Here is a 23350-nt window from a genome sequence, read left to right as displayed (position 1 = left end):
TTTTTTTTTTTTTTTTTCAAATGTCTATCAGGATGGAACAATCCCACTCTGCACCATCTTGATCATGGTGTCTGTAAACACACTACAGAAGTCAGATTACGGTAACACAAAATTATTTAAAATTAATGTTTAGAAGTAGAGGTGGTTGTGCACTTTAACTGTTTCCAGTATTACAGAAGAAAATCAAAGGTTAATTTTAAAAATACATATATATATATATATATATATATGTTAGCAACATATCAGCATCAAGTATCATCCCACAGCCAATCTGTCTACCTCCCATCTTGAATTTCATTTTAGCTTTTAAAACTATTGTTTAATACCTCAGAAAGATACCACAGGCCCACAAAATTCAGCACTGTTTATAGTCACATTCTCAGCTCTAAAGGAATGTGTTCTCTTGAAAAGATACAGGGAACATCGACTTCATTTTCTTCCACCTACATCAAGTTTCCCAGAGTACATTTTGAGGAGAGCTTTCTAGATCTGCTGCAGAACATTTGTACTCTACACCAATACGTTCAGACACAGTTCAGTGGGAGACAAGGTACTTGCATCCCTGCCTGTCTTCGGCACTGTTCAGAAAGGCATGGCCATTCTCATCTCACAATGTCACCAGTGAGATCGGGACTCCACCTGCTTCTGGTTTCTGTTGGTCATAGCTATATCCCACTGCCTGAAAGAAGGGCTGATCCAGACTTAGCCTGGGATTCAGAAGTCCAATATGATTTAGAAATATACAGTGACCACTGTCCCCTCCTGCAATAAGGAGGATCACAGTCTCTCTGTCTTTCACGACTGCTGAGAGAGTATTATGATACCTGAAATATTACATTAGGAGAAGAGAGGGATAAGAATAAGATGAGACAAAATTCACTGTGATCTCTCTCCTTGTTTTTCATCCAAACCATAATCAGTCAAGAGAACAGAATGCTAGTAGTTGGAAGCAGCTTCTGGAGGTCACCTGGTCTAATCCCTGCTTTAAAGGGAGGCAACTTAGACCAGGTTGCTCAGGGTCTTGTCCAGTCAAGTTTGAACTCCACCCTGGATGAAGATCTCACTACCCCTCTGAAGAACTTGCTGCGAGGTTTGCCATCCTCATGGTAGAAAAATAGCAATAGAAATATAAATGTGGAACTCCGCTTGGTAACTTTTGTAACCCCTTCTGGGTAAGACAACAAACCAAAAAAGATTCAGTTATCTAGCTACCAACTTGCACCAGCATACAATTAACCATCCAGATTTCTGCAGTACAAGAAAGAGCACAGCCAGAGAACCCAAAATCAACATTCTGCTTTGACCATTATGCCAACTAGACAGTATAAAATACTGCAGCAAATCTGCCCTGCATAAAGTTAAAGGTGCCTGATTTAGCTAGACTGAATGTCTTTCTTCTGCTTTTACCTAGGGGTGCTCACTTGAACAGGGTCAATCCTTTCCCGTGTGATTTTGGCATAATAATGCCCATGTGTGAAGTGAGTTTCCGTTTCCCTCTGTGCCTGATCTGAAGCAGAGATCAGATCTCCTAGCAATGGCAACTATAAGGCATGGTGGTAAAGGTCTCCCTCAGTCTTTTCAGTGAAAGACTTTCCTTTTGTATAAATTTCTCAAGCATACAGTCAGTCCAGGCAAGAACAGGAACACAGCTTTGAGGAAAGCACTCACCTTGGACAATGAAATTCCAGTTTCTGAAATCATTCATTACTGTGGATTTTATAAAGTAATGACAGCAAAACATCCAGTCCCTGACCTAACATTTAGCAATACACTGAGAAATATCTCAGGCGTGGGGGTTTTGGTTGGTTGGTTTCTTGTGTGGTCAGTCCCAAATTATAATCTATTCCTATACTGAGATTTTTTTTCCCAAATTATAATCTATTCCTATACTGAGAATTTTTTTTATTATTATTTTTTCCCTAATTTGTTATTAGTATACTAAGCAGCCAAAAATACATCAAGTGATTCTCTTAGAAGTTGCAGATTTTCTCTATGTACAAAACTGCATTCCATTAATTCTTCCTTTTTATTGCATAGTGAATTCAAGAAGAAAAGGGGAGAGGAGAATGTAATCCCAGGACTTTCTTCTATTTTATTGAACAACGGGCCATTTTTTCTTGCCCTCTTATCTGTCTTGAACATGACATAACAATTGGTTTATTTGAATGATGACATGGATTTTAACATCAAGCTGTATACTCTCTGTTCCATTCATCAGGGCATAGTTTATCCAGTTTATAAATTGCTGTTTTTCCTCTATTTTCAGCCATGTAGCTCAGCTCATTTCCAAGATCATTAATGGCAATATTTTTTTTTTCTGTGGAGTGAAATTAAACTAGCCAGAAAATTCATTATGTCTTACTGTCTTCATCAAGATTAAACACACCAATGTTCCCATAATAATTTTCTTCTCCTTGTTGTTATTTTCAAAGATGATGGGCATATGCTTTCAGGTGTGCCCCAATTCAGTTGTTTCTTCTAAAATACATACGCACATACTGCTAAAGATCACACATGCACTACTAGTGTAAATTCACTAAATGACCTCCCAAGGTGACTCCAGCAGCCCACAGTGACATGTGAACAATCTTTCATAAACTTGATCTCAAATCCAGCTCAGTCTACACACAAAGTTTACCTATTGTAAAGCTATTCTAGAGCCACACTACCCTGAGAGCTGGAAATCCTTCTAATACTCAGTGTACACTTATTTATTAGCATTTTTTTTTTTAGTCATCATTACTATCCAGTGTATTGTATTTGAAAACAGCAATATTATTCAGGCTTCCTTTTGCTCCACTAAATAAAGCCAATTCTTTTAGGCTCTTGTTTCATGATAGGCTTCAGGTTACACTAATAACCCTTCACCACAGCTGTTCCTTATTTGATTCTGTCTTCCCCAAACAATGACTACCAGTATGCAATAATCAGACTGTGATATACAGGTTCCTGTACAGCAGGACTAACACTGTTCTATTTTTCCTGGAAATATCTGCCCAAGATCACATTTGCCTTTTCCATATCTCTGTCAGAATTTCTGACTGACTTATAGAAGAAGCCTTGACTGTGATGCAAGATTGGATTATTCAGTTAAATACCTAAAGACAGGGACAATTTTAAGTACAAAATCTTTTACTCTAGTGACCAAAAACATCTAATTATTCCCTTACAATTACTCTTTTTCTCCTTTCTACTGGTTAATAATTTTAATAATTTTCTATTAGAAACCCATATAGATTAAACTAATTGTACTTACACCATTTACATAAGCACTACATAAAACCAGTACCAGTGTTGATTGCTGAAGACTTTTGTGGAGAATCTTATACAGTCTTATACCTTACTTTTTCATGCCACCTATTCCCACCCACACAAACACATGTTAAACCACTGTATTTGCTATTCTCTAGTAATACACTGCCATCCCCTAAGCAATGCTTTCTTTAAAGGATCACAAAAAGAGGGTTAAAAATTCCCCCTAGAAAAGACCTGCTGCCTTTCTACCTGGACTTGTGAAAATCATTTGACACTATCCCACAAGACATCTTTGTTGCCAAAATGGAGAGACATAGATTTGATGGATGGGCTGATTTGTGGACAAGGAAATGACTGGACAGTCTCACCCAACAGTTTGGTGTCCAGGTGGAGACCAGCAACAAGTGGTGGAGTGGTGTTTTTCAAGAATTTTTACTGGGACCAATACTATTAAGCATCTTTGTTGGCAATATGGACAGAGGAACTGAGTGCACCCTCAGCAAATTTGCAGATGACACCAAGCTGTGTGGTGCATGCTGGAGGGAAGGTGTGCCATCCAGAAGGACCCGGACAGGCTCAAGAGGTGGGCCTCTGTGAACAACACGTGGTTCAACAAGGCCAAGTGCAAGGTCCTACACCCAAGTCAGAACAATCCCAAGCATGAATACAGGCTTGGATAGAGAGCAGCCCTATCAAAAAGGACATGAGGGTAGCAGTGGATGAAAGCTCAACACAAGCTGGCTATATGTGCTTGCAGCCTGGAAAGCCAATGATATCCCATGCTTCATCAAAAGAAGTGTATCCAGCAAGTCAAAGGAGGTGATGTTCCACTCTCATGAGACCCCACCTGGAGTTCTGCAATCAGCAGTAATTTTAAATACTTATCTAAAGTATCAGAAGGCAGTCATCCAAGGTCACTAATGAAGAGGTTAAATAAAATGAAAGGTTGAATCACTAATTGGAGATCTCACTCTCCATTACAGTATCTCTGGGACAATTTAGTTAGCAGCTTGAAGAAAAAAATAATAATAATAATAAAAATAGAGCCAGCTGTGCCACCTAGAGCCACTTCTATGCCAATAAATATTTATTTTGGTTTGGCAACAAGAATGAATTACTTTTAATGTTGACTCAATCTGTTCTTGTTCTTCATAACTTTGCACACCTCAGTGGTAGATTTATCTATCTTACTTTGCAAGATCCAACTTAACTTGATTTTTACAATTTTCACTTTATTACAGTTTTGGACAGGCATAATACATTATCTAAATAAACTTTCTGAGGGATTTTAGAGCTCTTCACTCCATTCACAACTGGAAAATCCATTCCCAACAGATCCCATTCAATGCCATTAACTGAGATTTAAAAGTTGGATTAGAAAGATCTGTTTGCCTTAAAAGAGTGCCCATTCTGTTTCATATTTGACTGTCTGATCATGAGTAGTGCAATTTATATAATCTATTACTTTTTTTTTTAATTCCTCAAATATCTGTTCTTTTGAAATTATCCCTCCTTCAATAAACAGTAATGTTTATACAAAATATATTAATTTAATTAAAACTGAATGAGTTCACAGCTAGCTCTTTTTAGTGTCTCATTATTCACTCCAATAAGACAAAGCACATTTAATAATAATACATTTTCAGCTATTAAATATCTCAACAAGTTGTAGAGAGCTGCAAAGAAATTAGGATTCTTGGAAAGCAAAGAAGACTATGAAAACATTCAGGTGGACTGAACATCCATTTGCTTGTGCTTGTATTCAGAACTGCTTTTTTCAATACATGCCTGCAGGTTAAGAAAGGTATTTTTCAGGAAACAAAGATAACATTTATGCTAGGATATTAAGCAATACAGTAGAATATTCCATAGCTCTGAAACATGATTCTCTGTGGAATTTAATTGCTTGAGTAGTCCCAGGAATCCTTTTTGCCTGGACCAAATAAGACTGTCCCAAACAATTCCTAGACACAGCTGAAGAGAGTATGATTCATGATCTAATTAAAATAGGCAGGTCCCACATGATCAGATTGGATCAGCTTTCCAGAACAAACAAACATTTTTCAGGTATAGCAACTACAAATTCAGAATTCCATAATTACTATGGTGAAGCTCACTATAAGGACAAGGACACATAACATTGATCAGTTTGCATCCACTGCTTAGGTGTGGTCCTCTTTATTGCAGATTTCCTTTATAAAAGAATTATTGCAGTAGTCCAAAACAGAAAGAATAAAACTAATAGTTAGGAAATGTAGTGTTTAAACTCAACCCTTTGCATTTATCATTTAATGGTGTAAATTTGTCCATGGGGTCCCTGTTCCAAACAGCTTCAGATGATTTATTTTAAAAAGACTAGAATTACCTTTAGAAACATAAAAAATATGAAGTCTTCACATCAGAACTGAAAAAAAATAAAAATAAAAATGTTTTGGAATAGTGTCTAAAACCGTGGGTGCTTAAAATTTTCAAATACAATTTTCATAGAATGGCTCAGGCTAGAAGGGCCCTTAAAGATCATCTAGTTCCAACCCTCTGCCATGGGCAGGGACATCACCCACTAGATCAAGTTGCCCAGGGCCTCATCCAGCCTGGTCTTGAATGGCTCTAGGGACGGGGCATCCACAGCTTTTATGGGCAACCTGTTCCTGTCTCACCATTATCCGAGTAAAGAATTTTTACCTAACCTCTAATCAAAATTCCCCTCTTTTAGTTTAAAACTGTCCCCCCTCATCCTATCACTACCTGCCCAAGTAAAAGATTCCTCTCCATTTTAACCCCCTTTAAGTACTGAAAAGCTGCAACGAGAGGCACAGATCTTTCTTTTTTTCCAGGCTGAACATCCCCAGCTCTCTCAGCCTTTCTTCATAGGAGAGTTGCTCCAGCCCCTTCATCATCTTTGTGGCCCTCCTCTGGACGTGCTCTAACAGATCAACATCCTTCCTGTGATGGGGACCTGTGATGGTTTTACTTGGGTGGGCAACTGAGCTCCACCACAACCACTCTCTCAGTCCCCCTCCTCAAAGAGGAACAGGGAGAAAATACGATGAAAGGGACTCAAGGGTTGAGATAAGGTCAAGGAGATTGCGCGGTAATTATTGTGATGGGCAAAACAGACTCAGCATAGGAAGATAGTAAAATTTATTGCCTGTTACTAACGAGCTAGAGAAGTGAGAAACAAAGGAAATAAACTAAAAGCACCTTCCCCCCCATCCACCCTCTTCCACCTCCTCCCCCCCTGCAGGGGAACGGGGGAGTGGGGGTTATGGTCAGTCTATAGCAATTCTTCTCTGCCGCTCCTTCTCAGTCACTCTCGTCCCCTGTGCTGTGGGGTCCCTCCCACGGGATGCAGTCCTTGCTGAACTGATCCGGCATGGGCTTCCCACAGGCAGCAGCTCTTCAAGAACTGCTCCAGATATGGGTCCGTACCACAGGATCCATCCCTCGGGAGCAAACTGCTCCAACCTGGGTCCCCCACGAGCAGCAGCTCCTGCCAGGCCACCTGCTCCTGCGTGGTCTCCTCTCCACGGGCTGCAGGTCCTGCCCAGAATCTGCTCTGGCAGGAGTCTTCTACAGGCTGCAGTCTTCGTCGGTGCAGGTCCACCTGCTCCACCGTGGTCTACTCCACAGGCTGCAGCGTGGAACCCTGCTCCACCGTGGTACTCCATGGGCTGCAGGAGGACATCCTGCTTCACCATGGTCCTCACCACAGGCCACAGGGGACTTCTGCTCCGGCACCTGGAGCACTTCTCCCCCTTCTTCTTCACTGACCTTGGCGCCTGCAAGGCTGTTCCTCACTCCTCTCACTCTCCCAGCTGCTGTGTGGCGCAGTGTGTTTTTTTTCCCTGTCTTAAATCTGCTCTCACAGAGGCGCAAACATCACTTATTGGCTCAGCTCTGGTCAGCAGTGGGGCCCTTACCTAACATGGGGCAGCTTCTAGATCCTTCTCACAGAAGCCACCCCTATGGCCCCCTACTACCAAAACCTTGCCACATAAACCCAGTACAGGGCCTCAGATCTGAACACAGGGCTCCAAGTGGGTCGTCATGAGAGCAGAGCAGAGGGGGACAATCACCTCCCTCTCCCTGCTGGTCACTCCACTGTTGATACAGCCTGGGATGCAGTTGGCCTTCTGGGCTGCAAGCAGCCACTGCTGGCTTTTGTCAAGGTTTTCATCCACCAGAACCCCCAAGTCCTTCTCTTCAGGGCTGCTCTCAAGGAGTTCTTCTCCTAGTCTATACTCATGTCTGGGATTGCCCCACCCCAGGTGCAGCACCTTGCACTTAGACTTGTTGAACCTTGTTAGGTTCACATGGGACCACTTCTCAAGCTTGTCCAGGTCCCTTCGGATGGCACCCCTTCCTTCTGTTGTATTGACTGCACCACTCAGCTACCATATTATATATTTTGTGCTCTCATATTACATTTTGCATTATAACAACACAAATATATAGAAGAAGTATTTTGCTAGCCATCACAAGTTTATTTCAAGGTACTGGTTTTACAGACCTTACAGTAATATTATTTCTACTTCAGTCAAGACTGAAGAGTCAGGGAGCTTACTCAGAGATAAACATTGCAAGGAAGAAAATGAATAAACTGATTGCCACACAGAATGAGTCCTTGAGGGAAGATCTAATTAAAGCAACAGCCAGTTTCTTCATCAGCATTGTTCTTATTCTAGCAGATAACACTAAATACTTGTCCATGGTGCATTCAAAGTCTATTGTCCATCAGCAAAGAATGCTTTTTGATATGATGCTTCTTAACCACTTGAACTGTACAGATAAGAAATAGTGAAAAGGTTCAGAACACTTACTGAACCTGAACCCTGAAGTGTATATGATGGATTGAAACTGCCATCTCTTTTTGTCTAATTCCATTGCACTCTCTGGACTAAAGAAATAAAACAGCTTAAACAATGAAAGAAAAGGATTCAGGCTGTAAGAGTAAAGTAAGCCCAGACTGCATATGATACTATTTGGAAATGGAAAATGGTTTTCATAAATTACTTATAATGAAATATATGGATACCAGCTAAGGTCAGGGTACCTTTATGTTAGGTACTATTCAAATGCATAACAAGAGAGAAAAAAAAGCCAGAAGTTAAAATAAGTAGACAATAGAAACACAGTGAAAGCACAAAGATATTCAGAGTGGTAGGAAAAACAACAACAACAACAACAATTCTTGGCTTGAGAGAGAAATCCTCATGTTCCTGTTGAACAAACTGGCAATGCAAGTTAACACTTAATTCACTCAGCAAAAGCGTGTGACAGGATTTCAAACAAGAACAACAGCACTGAATCAAGGCTACTTAGTTCAGGTCAAACAATGGTTAAACTAGGGGTGCAATTTCCACAACTGTTCTTATCCACAAATAGGACAGATATCTTAATACTGAAATCCTGAACTTCTCAGGAGACTGCTCAACTGCAGGGTTGGGTGTTTCAGTACTGTCTTTTTATTAGAAAGGTTGGGCATTCAAATAATATGTAGGTTATAAGTGATTGATAAAAGACTTTATTAATTACTTGAAAATTATTCATAACCTTAAAGCAATGTGTGATTGGAAAGAAGGTAGCAATATCTTATTACAAAATCCTTCCTATCAGAAAATGTCACTTGGTAACCTTGTGCAGACTCTACTAAGCCAAAGACCTCACTATGGATTTTACAATAACATAGTAGTTTGCAGATTACAACAGTTCAAGCAAAGTCCATAAATGGAAAATATTAATGAAAAAAATGCTGATCTTTGAAATCAGAGCATCTTCTCACACACCCATGCAAGTTAACAAAATAGTTTCACTGCAAAGTTTACCATCACTATTTTTAGAGGACAACAAAAACAGCTATTGGCCATATGAAGCCTTCATCTTTTTAAGTAAAACCAATAGCCAGCCAGAAGTAAGGTGTGTAGGTGATAAGACTAACAGATTCCACCAGCAGAAAATGATAATGCAAAAACACCCATTCTTTCTACTTGGGAAATAAATTTTCATTTATATATTCCTCTTTTTTGATATGTTTATTCTTTTTTTTTTAACAAAGAAAAATGAAGAAAAATGTTATATAAATATTTTTTTCACACTAATACAGAGAGCAAACACACACAGAAAAAAAATAATCTCAAATGCTGTCAGTTTGTTACTTGTTTTTTCACAAACTTCTTTACAAAATTGTGAAGTATTATTCATTTCTTGCTTATGTGAAGAAATTAGTATCACCTCTACCATGATCATAGAAAAATGACAGATTCATCTAGCTAGAGAGAAACCATCATCTTATGAGAAGTTATTAACATGATTGATTTGAAGAGCCATTTTATAAAGCAAAATTCAGTCATTTCTACTTGACATATTTAGGACACATCAACGGCTTATAAATGATTTTGAGTTATTGCTGTATACAATAATTTGCTTTTACTGGAAATTTAGATACATCTGCAGAAACGTTTAGTCCTATAAGAACACCTTGCCACATTCTTGCTACTAATCTGAAGAGCAGCTTCAGAACATTGGCTGAATGGTCACTCTCAAAGAGTTGTGGTCAACAACTCTGTATCTAGGCAAGTGGCATTCCTTAAGCATCAGTGGTGGGACTGGCGCTCTTCTCCAGTGCTGACATCTTTGTTGGTGACATGAACAGTGGGATTGCGTGCATCCTCACAATGGTTGCCAATGACACCAAGCTGTGTGTGGTACGGTTGACATGCTGGAAGGGAGGGATGTCATCCAGAGGGACCAGGAACGGCTTGAGAAGTGGGCCTGTGAGGACAACACATATTTCAACAAGGCCAAGTGCAAGATCCTGCACCTGGGCAATGGCAATCCCAATCACAAATACAGGCTGGGTGGAGAATGGATTGAGAGCAGCCCTGAGGAGAAGGACCTGGGGGTGTTGGTGGGTGATATACTCAACACGAGCTGGCAGTGTGAGCATGCAGCCCAGAAAATCAAATTTATCCTGGGCTGCATCAAAAGTAGTGTGGACAGCAGGGTGAGGGAGGGGATTCTCCCCCTCTGCTCTGCTCTCATGAGACCCCACCCAGAGCCCTGCATTCAGCTCTGGGCCCCCCAACATAAGAAAGACATGGATGTGTTGTAGCCTTCCATAACCTAAAGGGGGGCTACAAGAAAGCTGAAGAGAGACTTTTTAAAAAGGCATGTAGTGATAGGATAAGGTTTTAAACTGAAAGATATTAGATTTAGATTATATATAAGGAAGGTTTTTTGTTGTTGTTGTTTTGTTTTTTTCACTATGAGGTTGGCGATGCACTGGAACAGGTTGTGCAGAGAAAGCTGTGGATGCCCCATCCCTGGAACTGTTCAAGGCCAGGTTCGATGGGGCTTTGCGCAACCTGGGCTAGGGAGTGGCATCCCTGCCTATGGCAGGAAGGTTGGAACTAAATGATCTTTAAGGTCCATTCCAATCCAAAATATTTTATGATTCTATGATTTTATGACTAGTGATTCCCACTGAATTCACGTAATAAGGAAAGGACCTGATGTGGCACCTTCCAGATGGCAAAGAGTTATGACTATCCTCCATGAAAGACAGCCCAGCATATGAGAGAGTAGAGGTGTGGGAGCCAAGATAGGTGCTATGGTTGACTTCCAGCAAAGTACTCCTGCTTTTAGTCCTTTAATTACCTACTAGTAAAATATATAATTTGTGGAGCGTTTTGGGGTCTGTTGATGTTATTTTCTCAATAGAATCTGAGGTGTGTTAAATACTCAGATACAGACATTGTATCAGTGAGAGAGTTCTTGATCACCACTGCTATTTCTGCAATTTGTTTCTCTATACCTTCTTCTGTCTTTTCTCCTTCACCTTTTGATGAAGCAAACTTTTGATACCTGCTTCCTCTCCTCTTACTATGAATCTTCTTGACTTTCATACCCAACCTGCACAGAGTTCACTCACACCCTTCTACAGCCCTCCTGATAAAATAATCTGTTATAAAATTGCTGCAAATGAAATTATGTAGTTCTCATGTCTTTGAAAAAACATCCCAGCAAGACAGACAGAGCAGGGAGAGCACTGCCAGATCTGGGACACTACTTTTCAGATTGCCTGTAGATAGAGGATGGCAACACTCCACCATTATAAGGACTCTGGCTACCTTTGGCCAGTTTTCTTTATGGACATGATTGGTCCACTGCAAAAGGCTGAAATGCTACTTTCTGGGAAGACCTTGACTTTTTTTTTTAAAAAAAAAATATTTATCCATATAAATATGATCACGCCACAATATCCCACTACAAAACTTCCACCTTGTGAGTATAAATTCACTTTTTATTTCAGCTATATGCTAAAGGTTATTTTCTATATATCTCAGTTAAACCATGAATGTTGCAAATGTCAAATGAATGCCCTGCTTTCTGTAGGCAAAAATATAGGTTCTATAGGGCCCGTGCACATATAGAAAACAGTTCCTTTGGAACTTGCACCTGTATTTTAGCTGGCAGCGTAATTAGGTCCCATATGGTTAATGAAATGTAACGTGTCAGTATTTTGTAGGCTGAGATTTGTCACATGGAGGTGTTGGATGTAACACCCACTCTACCAACTGTTCAAAAGTAGAAAAAACAAAATCAGTGAAAAGCTTGTATGTAAAAGAGAAATAGGAATTAGCTTTTAAGCTTTCAGTTTTCAGGTTTGGGTGTCCATTGTCTGTCTGTCTTCCCTGGGGAGTTATGTCAATCAATGTACTTTTCCTCAATAATGTTTCAGAGGAAATTTATAGTTGGTATAAAGGCAAGGGCACAAACCTCTGTGGTTGGTGACAGAACATGTACACAAATTGCATGTCCAAGGCTTTGTCTGGCCTACATTATCAGTAGTATCTAAATGTTCCTTACTCTCTTCCGGAGTATTGATACTCACAACACCTCCACTACACATTTGAAATGTGGGTGTTTGGAGCAAATGCTTCAAGGACACCCAAGTGTGCCAATTGTCAACCTACAAAATACCAAACCATTACAAAGTCATTAAACAGGCCCCCTTACAGATGGTTGCAGGCAGGCCCACAGCAATCTACAGAAGGGGCTGCAAGCACACCCAGAATAGCTCTGATCTAGCTGGTTGTGCTGCAACACTAGCTGATATGTTCATCTCCTCAGCGTCATATCTTATGCTGTACTTCCCAATGGATGGATCAACTTGAGCACAACACTGTAATGGTGCAGCGGTGCAGCCTAGTGCAACCTTGGAGTACCTGAACCATTTTCTCCATCATGTGACATTGGCACAGTCTCTGCAATTTCATCAGGGCCATGTGCATAGTCTAGGAGAGCACAGAAATGGGTATCTTACTTCCATATAAAGCATCCCAAACTCCCTGCTCCAGTAGCCACTGCACTGTTCTGTTTTCTACACCCCATATACTCAGGCCATGTTTTCTAGTGCTATAAATTCTGGTGATTTATTTTCACTCTCACTCCTGACTGGAGCAGTTGAATGTGGCTGAAATAAGTGACAGTACTGTTTCCAGCCCACAGGAACATGAACTAACCAAACAGCAAAGGCAGATTCACAGCACAAAGCTGAGGAGGCAATAGTCTTCCCTCTCATAGTGTAACTTAATGTGATGCACATGCCACTTCATGTGGATGGAGAGGTTTCAGCATTGCCCTGACACAGTCATAAGCAACCATGCATGACTCAGAGGCTTCTCAGCACACCATCTCCAGGGTCAGCACCATTTATATGTCACTTCTTCCACAGGGTGGTGCCTAAAGGCACCTTCTAGCCCTGCCTGAGCAGCCTGTGAACAGCTCACATAGCATAAGCTGTCTGCATAAACTGTTCACTGAATACACATGAATAATGCATAGAGCTGTAATACAGTCAGCTTGGGAGCAGCACAAGAAAAGGACAATGTTAGCTGGGATGATTCAGACAGTTCTAGTTAACAGGCGAGAGGCCAGAGACTGAGGGAGGGGGAGGAAGGGCACACTGTTAAGAAACATAAAAATGGGAAACAGAGGAGGAAAAGATAAATTGGTAAGTTCATAGGTCATGTAACCTTCACTTTTACAATAAAACTGTATATCAGTAGGTTGTTATAACTATAAAGATTGCAGTCCTTGGTTGAATCTTACATAGCTTACAAAAAGAACCTGCATTCCCAGCCTGTTCCACTCATTGAATAAATCAGATTTTTATTCAAAATCCATAAGGTTGAGAACCCTGAATGCATGCTCTACCAGATGCTTCCTTTTGAGCTAGTTAGACATGCTGGCATTTATGCTTTTGCATAAATGTCTTTGAATTTGTGCACTTTAGATTCAAATATTAGCAGTCAAAATCTATCCCTCCACAGAATTTCTATCTGCGTGAACAAAACCTTCAGCCCCATATCCAGTGAGACTTAAAGCATCTACATTCCCTATTGATTTCAGTAAGCATGGAGGTGCCAAGAAAGAAGTTAACTATCTAAATAACCCTATGCAATGGGCTATCATGGGAAAGATGCAAAACGAAAGAGAAAGAGAGCATCAGATCCAACTTCAGCATTTATTTAAACCCCTGAATTTGAGCTAGTCATCAAACTTTCCCTTAAGGGAAAGAAATATGTCAGAAAAAAATGTGTAATGCATGAAAATAAGAAAGGTAGCCTCACATCCCATGGCAGTTTTGGAAGGAAAAACAAAAACAAACAAACAAAGCTTTATATATATAACCATGACTGGAGACATATGAGAAGGTTATATTGGACAGATAGTATACACTCTCACATTCTCCTTTTGGGCACTTATCCTAAACTTTTTGAAAGCTTCTGTTGATGTGAGCAGGTTTTAGATTGCATATTTTTGTGCAGTAAAGATGAAAGAGAATGAAAAAGGAAGAACTGCTTACCTATGAAATGCATCCTTAACTTCTGTTCTACTCAGAAAAGCAAATGAGAAGCACCTGCAAAGGTTGTCTCTGAGGCAACCAGGTGGAGAGGACATGGGTTTGAGCTCTTCAGGTACAACAGATATTTAATGAATATTTCAGTTTAATTAAGAACTAAGTTGGGTATGAAATCTTGAAATTGATGAAGATGAAGCAGAGGAATAATTTCAATTTATATTTCCCTTTTAAGTCTTCACTTGAAAATAATAATAATAAAAAATCCTGTTTTCTGTGTATCATATCTTATTCATGCAATTATCCACCTAAAATGTTTTGGCAATCTTATTTTGACTGGGGAGAGATAAGAGGAAAAAAAAATTTAAACATAACCAGGGCAGGGGTAGGAATGGGAGGTGGTGAGCAAGGAGTTAAGTAACTAGAAGAAAAAAAAAAAAAAAAAAAAAAAAAAAAGGAAGGAGAGATTGTAAGCCAGATGGGCAGAAGATGGGTTATGACAAGAAATGGGGCAGATAACTGTAAAAAGGAAAAATAAACCATACATGGTTATAGGCAACCCCTGCTTTGGTTTGCTGATGAGGTCTGTATCAGCAGCTTGTATGCTGATCTATGGAAAAATAGTTCCCACATGATGCAGGCTGAACAAGTAAATGAGGTAACAATTTCACTAAAAAGGGTCAAAAAAGCAGTATATGCTCTTTAAAAAGGATCTTGACAAAGCTAGAAATATTTAGAAAATGATCTATAAAAATAACATCAGGAAGGACCACTTTACAGAACTGACTGGAAAACTAAAGTTCCTTGTTTTAGCCAAAAGAAAGATTAGAACAAAAACTGCAAAGAGAACCACTGAAAATGAATGAAAATCAAGGAGTTATATGTTGGAGCATTGTGATAAGGTAATTTCGCATATATTGATAAAAGTTCTTTCACTACAGTTTTGCACCTTTCTTTTGGCCATATCTCTATTCATCTTACTAGGGAAATTTTCCTCTTTATGTGTCTAACACCACCGAGGAATTTTGTAGAAATTTATCTCAGGGGAAAAATGTTTTTAAAAAATCATACCCTAGGTGATGGCAGATGAGAAAATTTTGACTAGATCACAACAGAGGAACAGATAATTTTTCTCGTCTTTCCACAGTTCCTAGCAGTTAGGTTTGATTTTGGCTGTGGGATTCATTCAGTGAGCTGATTTACCAGCTACCCCAGTTATTATCTTTGCAACTTATCTAGTACATATTCCTCTCCCAGCAATAGCTGTTCCAGATACATCGTTTATCTGCCATTTGACAATGTAATGGATATTATATGGAGGCTTCCACATATACCTCCTGGATCAGGTATCTGGCTAGTCATAAATGCTGCCAGACAGCTCCAGAAAAATATATATATATATATATATATATAAATAAAATAAAAATATAACCATCAATTAGAGGAAATCTTCACTGTGGTTTTCACCAGTCAGCATATTTAGGATGATGAGTTAAATCATGTTAGTTTAAAAACAAACATATGATTTATGAAAGGCATTGTCTCAAAAATCTGTTGCCAAAGTAGATTGTAACTATTCTCTTAATAACCTTCCCAATCACTTCTTCAATGTACACATGTACAATATGTATACTTACAATACTATGCATTACAGCATGGTATGCTTTCATATCATCAGGAGCCTGCAATCACATTTTAGTAGGATGGATGTAATGTTATCCTCCATCCAGTAGCTTCCAAATTTCATTAAAGCAAAGTCTACAATTTTTGGTTTACCTCCAAGATCACCGCCTCCTGGATGATTCAAGAATCAGCTAGTCAGAACCACCCCAGAGAACACTGAAAAGTTTAAAAGATCCAGCACAGCCCTTTTGTCTTCCCTAACTTTCAGAGGAATTGCAAGCTATCTCTTGTAAATACAGGAAGTGGTCCTACATATATGGATCAACTCTCCTTAATTACACAGAAACATTCTGATTTTGAAACAATGTTGATTTAATTACTGCACTACTAATATACAACAATAAGTTTTTGATACACAAAAATACCGACAAGAGTTGAACATACCTCTTTTCCTTGATTATGTATGAAATTAAATTCTAGTGTCTTGTAAATTCTTTTCATATCCAGGGACTTTAAACTAAAGTTTTAAAATAAAATTAGATTTAGATTAGATGTTAGGTGAAAATTCTTTACACAGAGGGTGATGAGGCCATGGAACATGTTGCCCAGAGAAGTTATGGATGCTCAATCCCTGGAGGCGTTCAAGGACAGGCTGGATGGGATCCTGGACAACTTGGTCTGGTGGGTGGCATCCCTGTCCATGGCAGGGGGGTTGGCACTAGATGATCTTAAGTTTCCTTCCAACCCAAGCCATTCTATGATTCTATTCTATGAAATAGTGACATTAAAACACTGAGCACCTAAACAAAAGAAGCAATGTGACATTTTGCTGACCCAAATATCCTGGTTTTAGCTACATCCACCCTATACCATTCCTTTCAAAGTGAATTTTTTAACTCCATAATAATTTCAGGTAATGAAATGTATTTTTTAATTTTTGCTACAAGATTAATATGATTGTGAGCATATCACATTGCGATCAACCTGATCTCAACATTTATGTTTCAAAGAGTGTCAAAGTAGCAAAAAATAGAAAATAAAATTTATTTCAAAAAATAAAAATAAAATATTTTTTTTGCCCAAGGACAGAAATGAAACATTGCCACAGTAAAACATTCTCCAGTCTTTAGACTAGAGATTCTTCCATTTCCAGAAACAGGTTTTCAGAAATAAATTTTCATTGAAATTGAATTTTTTTGCATAGAGTAACAATGATTTTTGGTACATCTTTTCTATGTGTTTTTATATATAGTCATAAATATAGGCATATAAGGCATAAATAATATCACCAATGATTAAAAATCTAATTAATCTAATTTTCAATCATGATATTGTATGAAAAGCAAAGTCTCTGAACATTATATAGATTGAATATAAATGAAAAACATCTAGATTCTGAAGGAAAATCTCCACATCATTTAAGCACAATTTATTCCTAGCAGCAAGTTTAAGGTCAACTTGTTGCAGTTCTTTCATTCATTTCCTCATTCTATTCTCACAGACTATGACTAATTTTCATTTTGGTCTTTACTTGGTAGCAAGAGATGTAGGCAAAAATAGTCTTGTAACCAAGTACAATTGAGCAATATGAAAGGAAATGTGTGAAATAAAACTTCTCTACAGGAAAATAAAGTCCTGTTTCTGTTACACTTGCTAGGGTATGTCCTAAGAAAATGAAGGTGAATCACCTCTTTATATCCATTTATGATAAATTTAAATGGAGGAAAGCATTATTAAAAAGAAAGCACTTTGAGGAGGAGTTTGATCCCATGCTTACCTGCTGCCTCTCTAAAGAAAATATTAACAGAGTAGCTTATTTCTTAAGGCTGTGTTCAAAAGTAAATCACACCTTTTACATACTGGCGTGAAATTTATCCCTTGCCACCCCAAATAAATTTGGTCTATTCTGTTTCAAGTGTACTTTCGTGCGGTTGTGTTTTTCCAGCACATATTACCTCTTCATTCAGAGAGGCAAAACAAATGGTTTGAAATGAAAATGAAAAATATCTCTTAAATTATTAATTCATTCACCTCCAGGCAAATTTTATGCTCTGACTTGCAGGGGACTTGCAGGGACTGACCTTGTTTCTGACTAGGAAGGCCTGATCCAAATGTTACTCTAGTCAAAGGGAGCGTATTGACTTCAAATGGGCTTTCAATGAGGTCTTCACAAGTCAATGATGGGAGAAGATAAAACTGTATACACATTTCTCTGATCTATGGGAAAGACCAGGGAATGCTTTCACATGTGACATGAGGTGAACAAACCGTCCTTTGTGCCTTGTGGCAGACAGCCAGATTCTCCCCCAGTTTCTGCAACAATTTCCACTTAGTTGTGGTGCTAAGTGGTTAAGCAAGAAAAGTCTGAGACAAAGCTCCAAGGTGCTCAAGCTGCATGGCACATCCGCATGCCAACCATAACCACTCAAAATTCAGACACAGACCCAAATTTTCCTCTCTACTCTCTTGTCCATGCACTAGTCTCCCCAAGTATAGACAGCACATAAATGGGTTAAAATGGATCCCCTTCTTATTGGTGGTGGTTTTATGGTGTTTTTTGTTCTTTGCTTTTTTTTAAAAAAAAAAAAAAAATCTTTCTATTTCTGTAAGGTACTACATCTGCCATAATGTTTGGAAAGTGTCCAGGACATCAGACATTTTCAGATAAATACCTTGTTCAGTTTGTATTTGTCTATCCCATTATAAATACCATCTGTTCTACAGTTAGAAAACATTTGTACGGTGTTATTTGACTGAAGAACATATTCATCATCATGACCAGACCATGCAAATAGATCATAAGGTTCACAGAATCTGAGTTTAATGTTCATTCACTGAAGTCCATAATTATACTCTCGTAAATATGGTATGAATTGTATGAGGCCTCAGGTATTAACTTAATGGTAACACCTATTTTGTCCACTTCCATATAGGCAGAAGTAGGCACATCTTACTGATGAAACATATCATTCATCTGTTTTTATTCACATCCAGCTCCCATGGCACTTATTACTTTTGTCTTATAGCAGCTATCTCCAGCTTTTATTTCTGTGTCCTTATTCCCTTCTTTCCAATGCACAGTGCGAAGTTCCTTTGCCATGAGATTAACATGCCATATGTTACCATCTGCTCCAAGTAGTGTCCATGTGAAGCGGCAAAAGTATTCTCACTCTGTGCACTCAGACCTCAATATAAGCTTGACAGTTCCCAAACTGAATACATAAGTATCCCTGCTCAATAACCAGAAGTGTAAAAGTTGTTCATAACAACAATTGGATGAGTCATCAAAAGTACTCAGAATATACAAACTTAAACTAATGCTGCAAATAACTGGCAACATTTTTGACCATGATGTTATTCAAACACATTTGTGCAATGAAGGCTGCACACTAAGCCATGCCAAAGGCATCAGCTGGCACAGAGTATTTTCATTACATGGTATGGGATATGGTGATTTGTACATTATTATATTAAACTGCTAATATACTCATGCATTCTCATAGAAAAGAGACTGAAGTTATTTACCAGTCTTATCATGATGGAAGGATGTTTACAACAATCTGCATCTAAACTTAAACATTTATATATATATATAGTACATATATTAGTATATATATATACTGCAGTATTATCTCTCTACATATTTTTAGGAGGAAAATGATATCTACACACTTGCATCAGACCAGCATCACCCCAAAAAAGGCCTTTGAATATAAAGTATGCCAGAGAAGCATACTCTGTGTGTGGGAAGGACAATCTGCTTTCTATTGGTTGTAATAAAGCCAGCAGCATCTGCTGCTGTTCAGCAATGCTGTCACCACTACTCAATCTCTTAATAACATTTTACATTCTCCAGATCATATTCTGTGCCTTCCATTTCAGGTTCATCTGTCTGAGCAGAGGTGAGATCCTAAAATTCATCATAGAATGTAATTCCAGAAAACGCATTACATTGTGGTGCCATTAGAGAGGGACTGGTGAAACTTGCTCTTAAGGCGGTATGAAATTCTAGTCAGTTACAGCAAGATGAAACCACTCAAGTCTGTCAATACAAGAGACAATGAATTCAGGCAATCTTTTCCATTTCTTTACCCTTTAATCATACTCTTCTGAGCACTAGGCAAAAATCTTAAGCTCTATCTCAAATTAATAAAAAGAGGAAAGCAATATAGCACATAGTTCTGATTTTCTGGACTCCTGATGGTGTGTGAAGAAGATGCAAGGAGACTTCCCTTGCTCGCTTCCAAAACCAATGACCAGATGCAGAGCAAGAAGTGGCTAAGTGTCTGCAATACTCCATAGGGTGCTATAAAAAGGACAAAAATAGTACTGATCTCAAGAAGCTGGGACAACTTGCATTCATATATTAGCCAGAACCTCAGGTCTTCTGTTATTTTTGCTTCTGTGGCTCAGATACTAATCAGGAAATATTCTAGTTCAGTTACAGTTTCAAATGGTGATTTAGCTCTCTTCTGCACTAGAAAGACCAGACACTTTCTCATTACACATTGATACCAATGTAGTTAAAATGATTATTCCACATAAATATACTGATTGGTAGATTAAGAAAAATTTATTTATAGTTGGCATTTATTTAAATGCCAACTACATTAAGGTCACTTACAAAACTCCAGAGTAAGCATGTTTAATAACAAGTGGTCTTGTACACCACACAGTCCTGTATTTCAAAATGTTTTCAGTAGTTATCAACAGGATGCTACTTCACCCTCAGGAATGTGAAATCACTATTAACTAAAATAAAAGTTTATGCAGTTGGCAACTGCCTAGGGTAAATAAAATAAAATAAAATAAAATAAAATGAACTATCATCATCTAGCTATTTGATCACATCTAAGTAGTTCAAAGGCATTCATATATAATAATAATAGTAATAATAATAATAAAAACCACCTCTTACCTTCAGTATGTACAGCAGAAACATAGGTCCAGTTATAGCGCTTGACAATGTCCACCATAGCCCGTGCTTGCTGTGCATCAGATGGCACAACTCTCATAAAATACTTGAACAGAGTTTTGTCACTTAGGTCCATGCTTGTAGCAGAATAAGCAATCTGAGGTATATTGAAAAGCTGCAACAAGTTCTGTACCTGGATAGCAACTGAGCTAGAGCCAGGGCCAATAACACCAACGATGGGTTTCTTGGAGCGGAAAGATGATGAAGATCCATCCACACATCGCACCATCCCTTCCTCTTCTTCTGATGAAATAAGAGAGTCCCTTATAAACTCAATGCTCTGCTCCAGAGCCACAGCAGAATGCCAGCAAGAGTCCCTTATTTCACATCCTAGTGTGATATTTGGCAACAGTGTGGGGTCCAAATTAATTCTGTCAAGGGTATGTAGCATTGCCTCCACTCTCTGAATGCCATACTGCTCTCTTACCTCTCCACATTTCCTTTCATGAACCTTGTCAACTGTTGGTTGATGGTGGACTGAGAACAGAGCTCCAATGATAATATCACCAGGCATATGTGCAACCACCCTTCTTTCATTGGCCTGTGCAGAAACCAAAAGCCCAACGTTCCCACAGACATCTTCCTTCAATAACAGGATTGCAAGGAACAGCAAAAGGATCATTTTAAGAAATGGTTTAGGCTGGTAGACACAACATGATGGAACAAAAACTGAGAGCTGGTGCAGAGCAGTTAAATCTTTTAGATAAAAGGAGCAGAATGCTGATGATTAACCAGGAGTTTGCATGTATTCTCTAAGGAGTCACCATCATCTCCAGGTGGACAGCTATGCAGAGCTGCGCATGTGATCATAATTCTCATAACCTTCAAAAATGAATAAATAAGAGAAAGAGCTTTAAAATTAGCAATAAATTCAGCTTTGTAATCTTTTCTAAAGTTGTACTTATTCCTACTGTTCTCAATGACTGTAATACATTTCTTTCCACTATTTTTCAAGTTAGAAAACTTTGTTATACTTCAGTGTTTCACAGTCTTATGCTTGTACTTCTGCTGTTATAAATCAGTGTCTCTCTCTTTGACACTCTTGTTTAAAAACTCTTTTGTGAAACATTTTCACAAGCACAAAAGGCAGACAAGTATTATATTCCAAAGAAGAAAGATGTTACCATATCTAATGAGTGTTTTTGACAACAGCCCTCCTTATTTACAGGTGTTTTTTATCTCACAAATGCATACATCACACTAATGTACCTTGGGCCATGTTATCAACTACAACACTAGGAAACTTCTACTGTTAAATAAAACCTTTACTGAAATATGTTAAGAAAAGAAGAATATATGTCTTCCAATCTGAAAATGTTTTTTTTTGTTGTTGTTGTTGTTTTTGTCAGCCTTAACATGAAACCAATAATCTTTTAAAATAAGTTAAGATTAAGAAAACTGATGTATTCATTGATATTTGTGTTTGTTTCAGCAGTGAATGTTTCAGCAGAGGAACAACAGATTATTTCCAAATCTAAAAGAGCAAATTGAAGTGAAATCTTTTTCACTGATTTTAAATCAGCAAAAAATTGTGGTTAATGGAACTTGAAAATATACTTGAAAATGTTTTGTACCTAGCAGTGGATTTACAATAGTCTGCTTCTCATTTTAAATGTAGTGCTTAAACAATAGTTTGACCAGGTCTTGATCACTGATCACATTAAAGTATCATATATTGCTCTACTCCTACCAGTGGATCCATTGACAGTACAGAAAGTTGAGCACACTCTTAAATCTTGGAAGATGCTGAGCTAGTTAGTGAACTGCATACCCAGTCTCATTATTGAAAAAAAAAAAAAAAAAAAAAAAAAAAAAAAACTTTTACTCACATAAATCTTTCTAATGTAATAAAAAAGAATATAGGAGTTTTTATACATTTCAAATCTGCTAGTCATTTATAATCCATTTACATAACTCTGACAGTGCTCAGATGTTGCAAAATGAAAGAAACTCTTTGCCACAGGAAATATGCTTCTGCTTTTTCCAAGGTTCAAAATCTGGCAGGAATTTAATCTTGAATTTGCCACCTGCAGCTAGATCATTCAATACAGTATCACAATGAAAATCTTCCTAATTCTAAAGATGAGAAAGTGAAATGTAGAAACATTTTCCTGCTTGAGGTTAGCCTTATTTAGTTGTTATTGTACCTTGACATCTATAAAGTACCTTGACATTAACTCTCAGAGGAGTTAATGAAATAGTTTCAGTGAGTATTCCCAAATGAAATCCAAATCTTTAAAAACATTGCATAGAAATTGTCTTGTAATATTAACTGCATTATTAATAAGTTCATGTAATATTAATTCATAGAAATAAAAAGTGATAATAATTAAATAGGGTTAAGACAACTGTAGAATGCTTCAATTTTTTTTTTGTTTGTTTGTTTGTGAAGAGCTGGCTTATCAATACTGCAACCCCTTGCCACTATGGAATAACAGCAGTTCAATTCAGGTTAATTAGTCTCTAATTACGGAATATAACTACTGCTTATGTATTCCAGTTGTTTGTTCTGTGGCTCTGCAGACGACACTGCATAATTTGTAAACAGTCTGAAGGATGAATGACAGGGCGTATATTTGTACGATACCATAGCTATTAAATTCCTATACCTCCAAGTAATTTAATGTTTTATC

General features: G+C 38.1%; 1 protein-coding gene across 4 annotated transcripts in view; it reads right to left on the bottom strand.

Annotated features, from left to right (window-relative positions):
• GRM5 (glutamate metabotropic receptor 5) overlaps positions 1-23350 on the bottom strand; it is a 282787-nt gene that overhangs the window by 252484 nt on the left and 6953 nt on the right. For all 4 annotated transcript variants that reach the window (XM_035329190.1, XM_035329208.1, XM_035329196.1 and 1 more), the window contains one exon: positions 20661-21539. In XM_035329190.1, the coding sequence (XP_035185081.1) occupies positions 20661-21339 (679 nt within the window). In that variant the 5' untranslated portion in view covers positions 21340-21539. The remainder of the gene's footprint in view (positions 1-20660; positions 21540-23350) is intronic.

This window comes from Oxyura jamaicensis, chromosome 1 (assembly GCF_011077185.1).
Source record: "Oxyura jamaicensis isolate SHBP4307 breed ruddy duck chromosome 1, BPBGC_Ojam_1.0, whole genome shotgun sequence".
Lineage (NCBI taxonomy): Eukaryota > Metazoa > Chordata > Aves > Anseriformes > Anatidae > Oxyura > Oxyura jamaicensis.
Note: the sequence above shows the minus strand (reverse complement) of the source record. Positions and strands in the feature narration are given on the sequence as shown.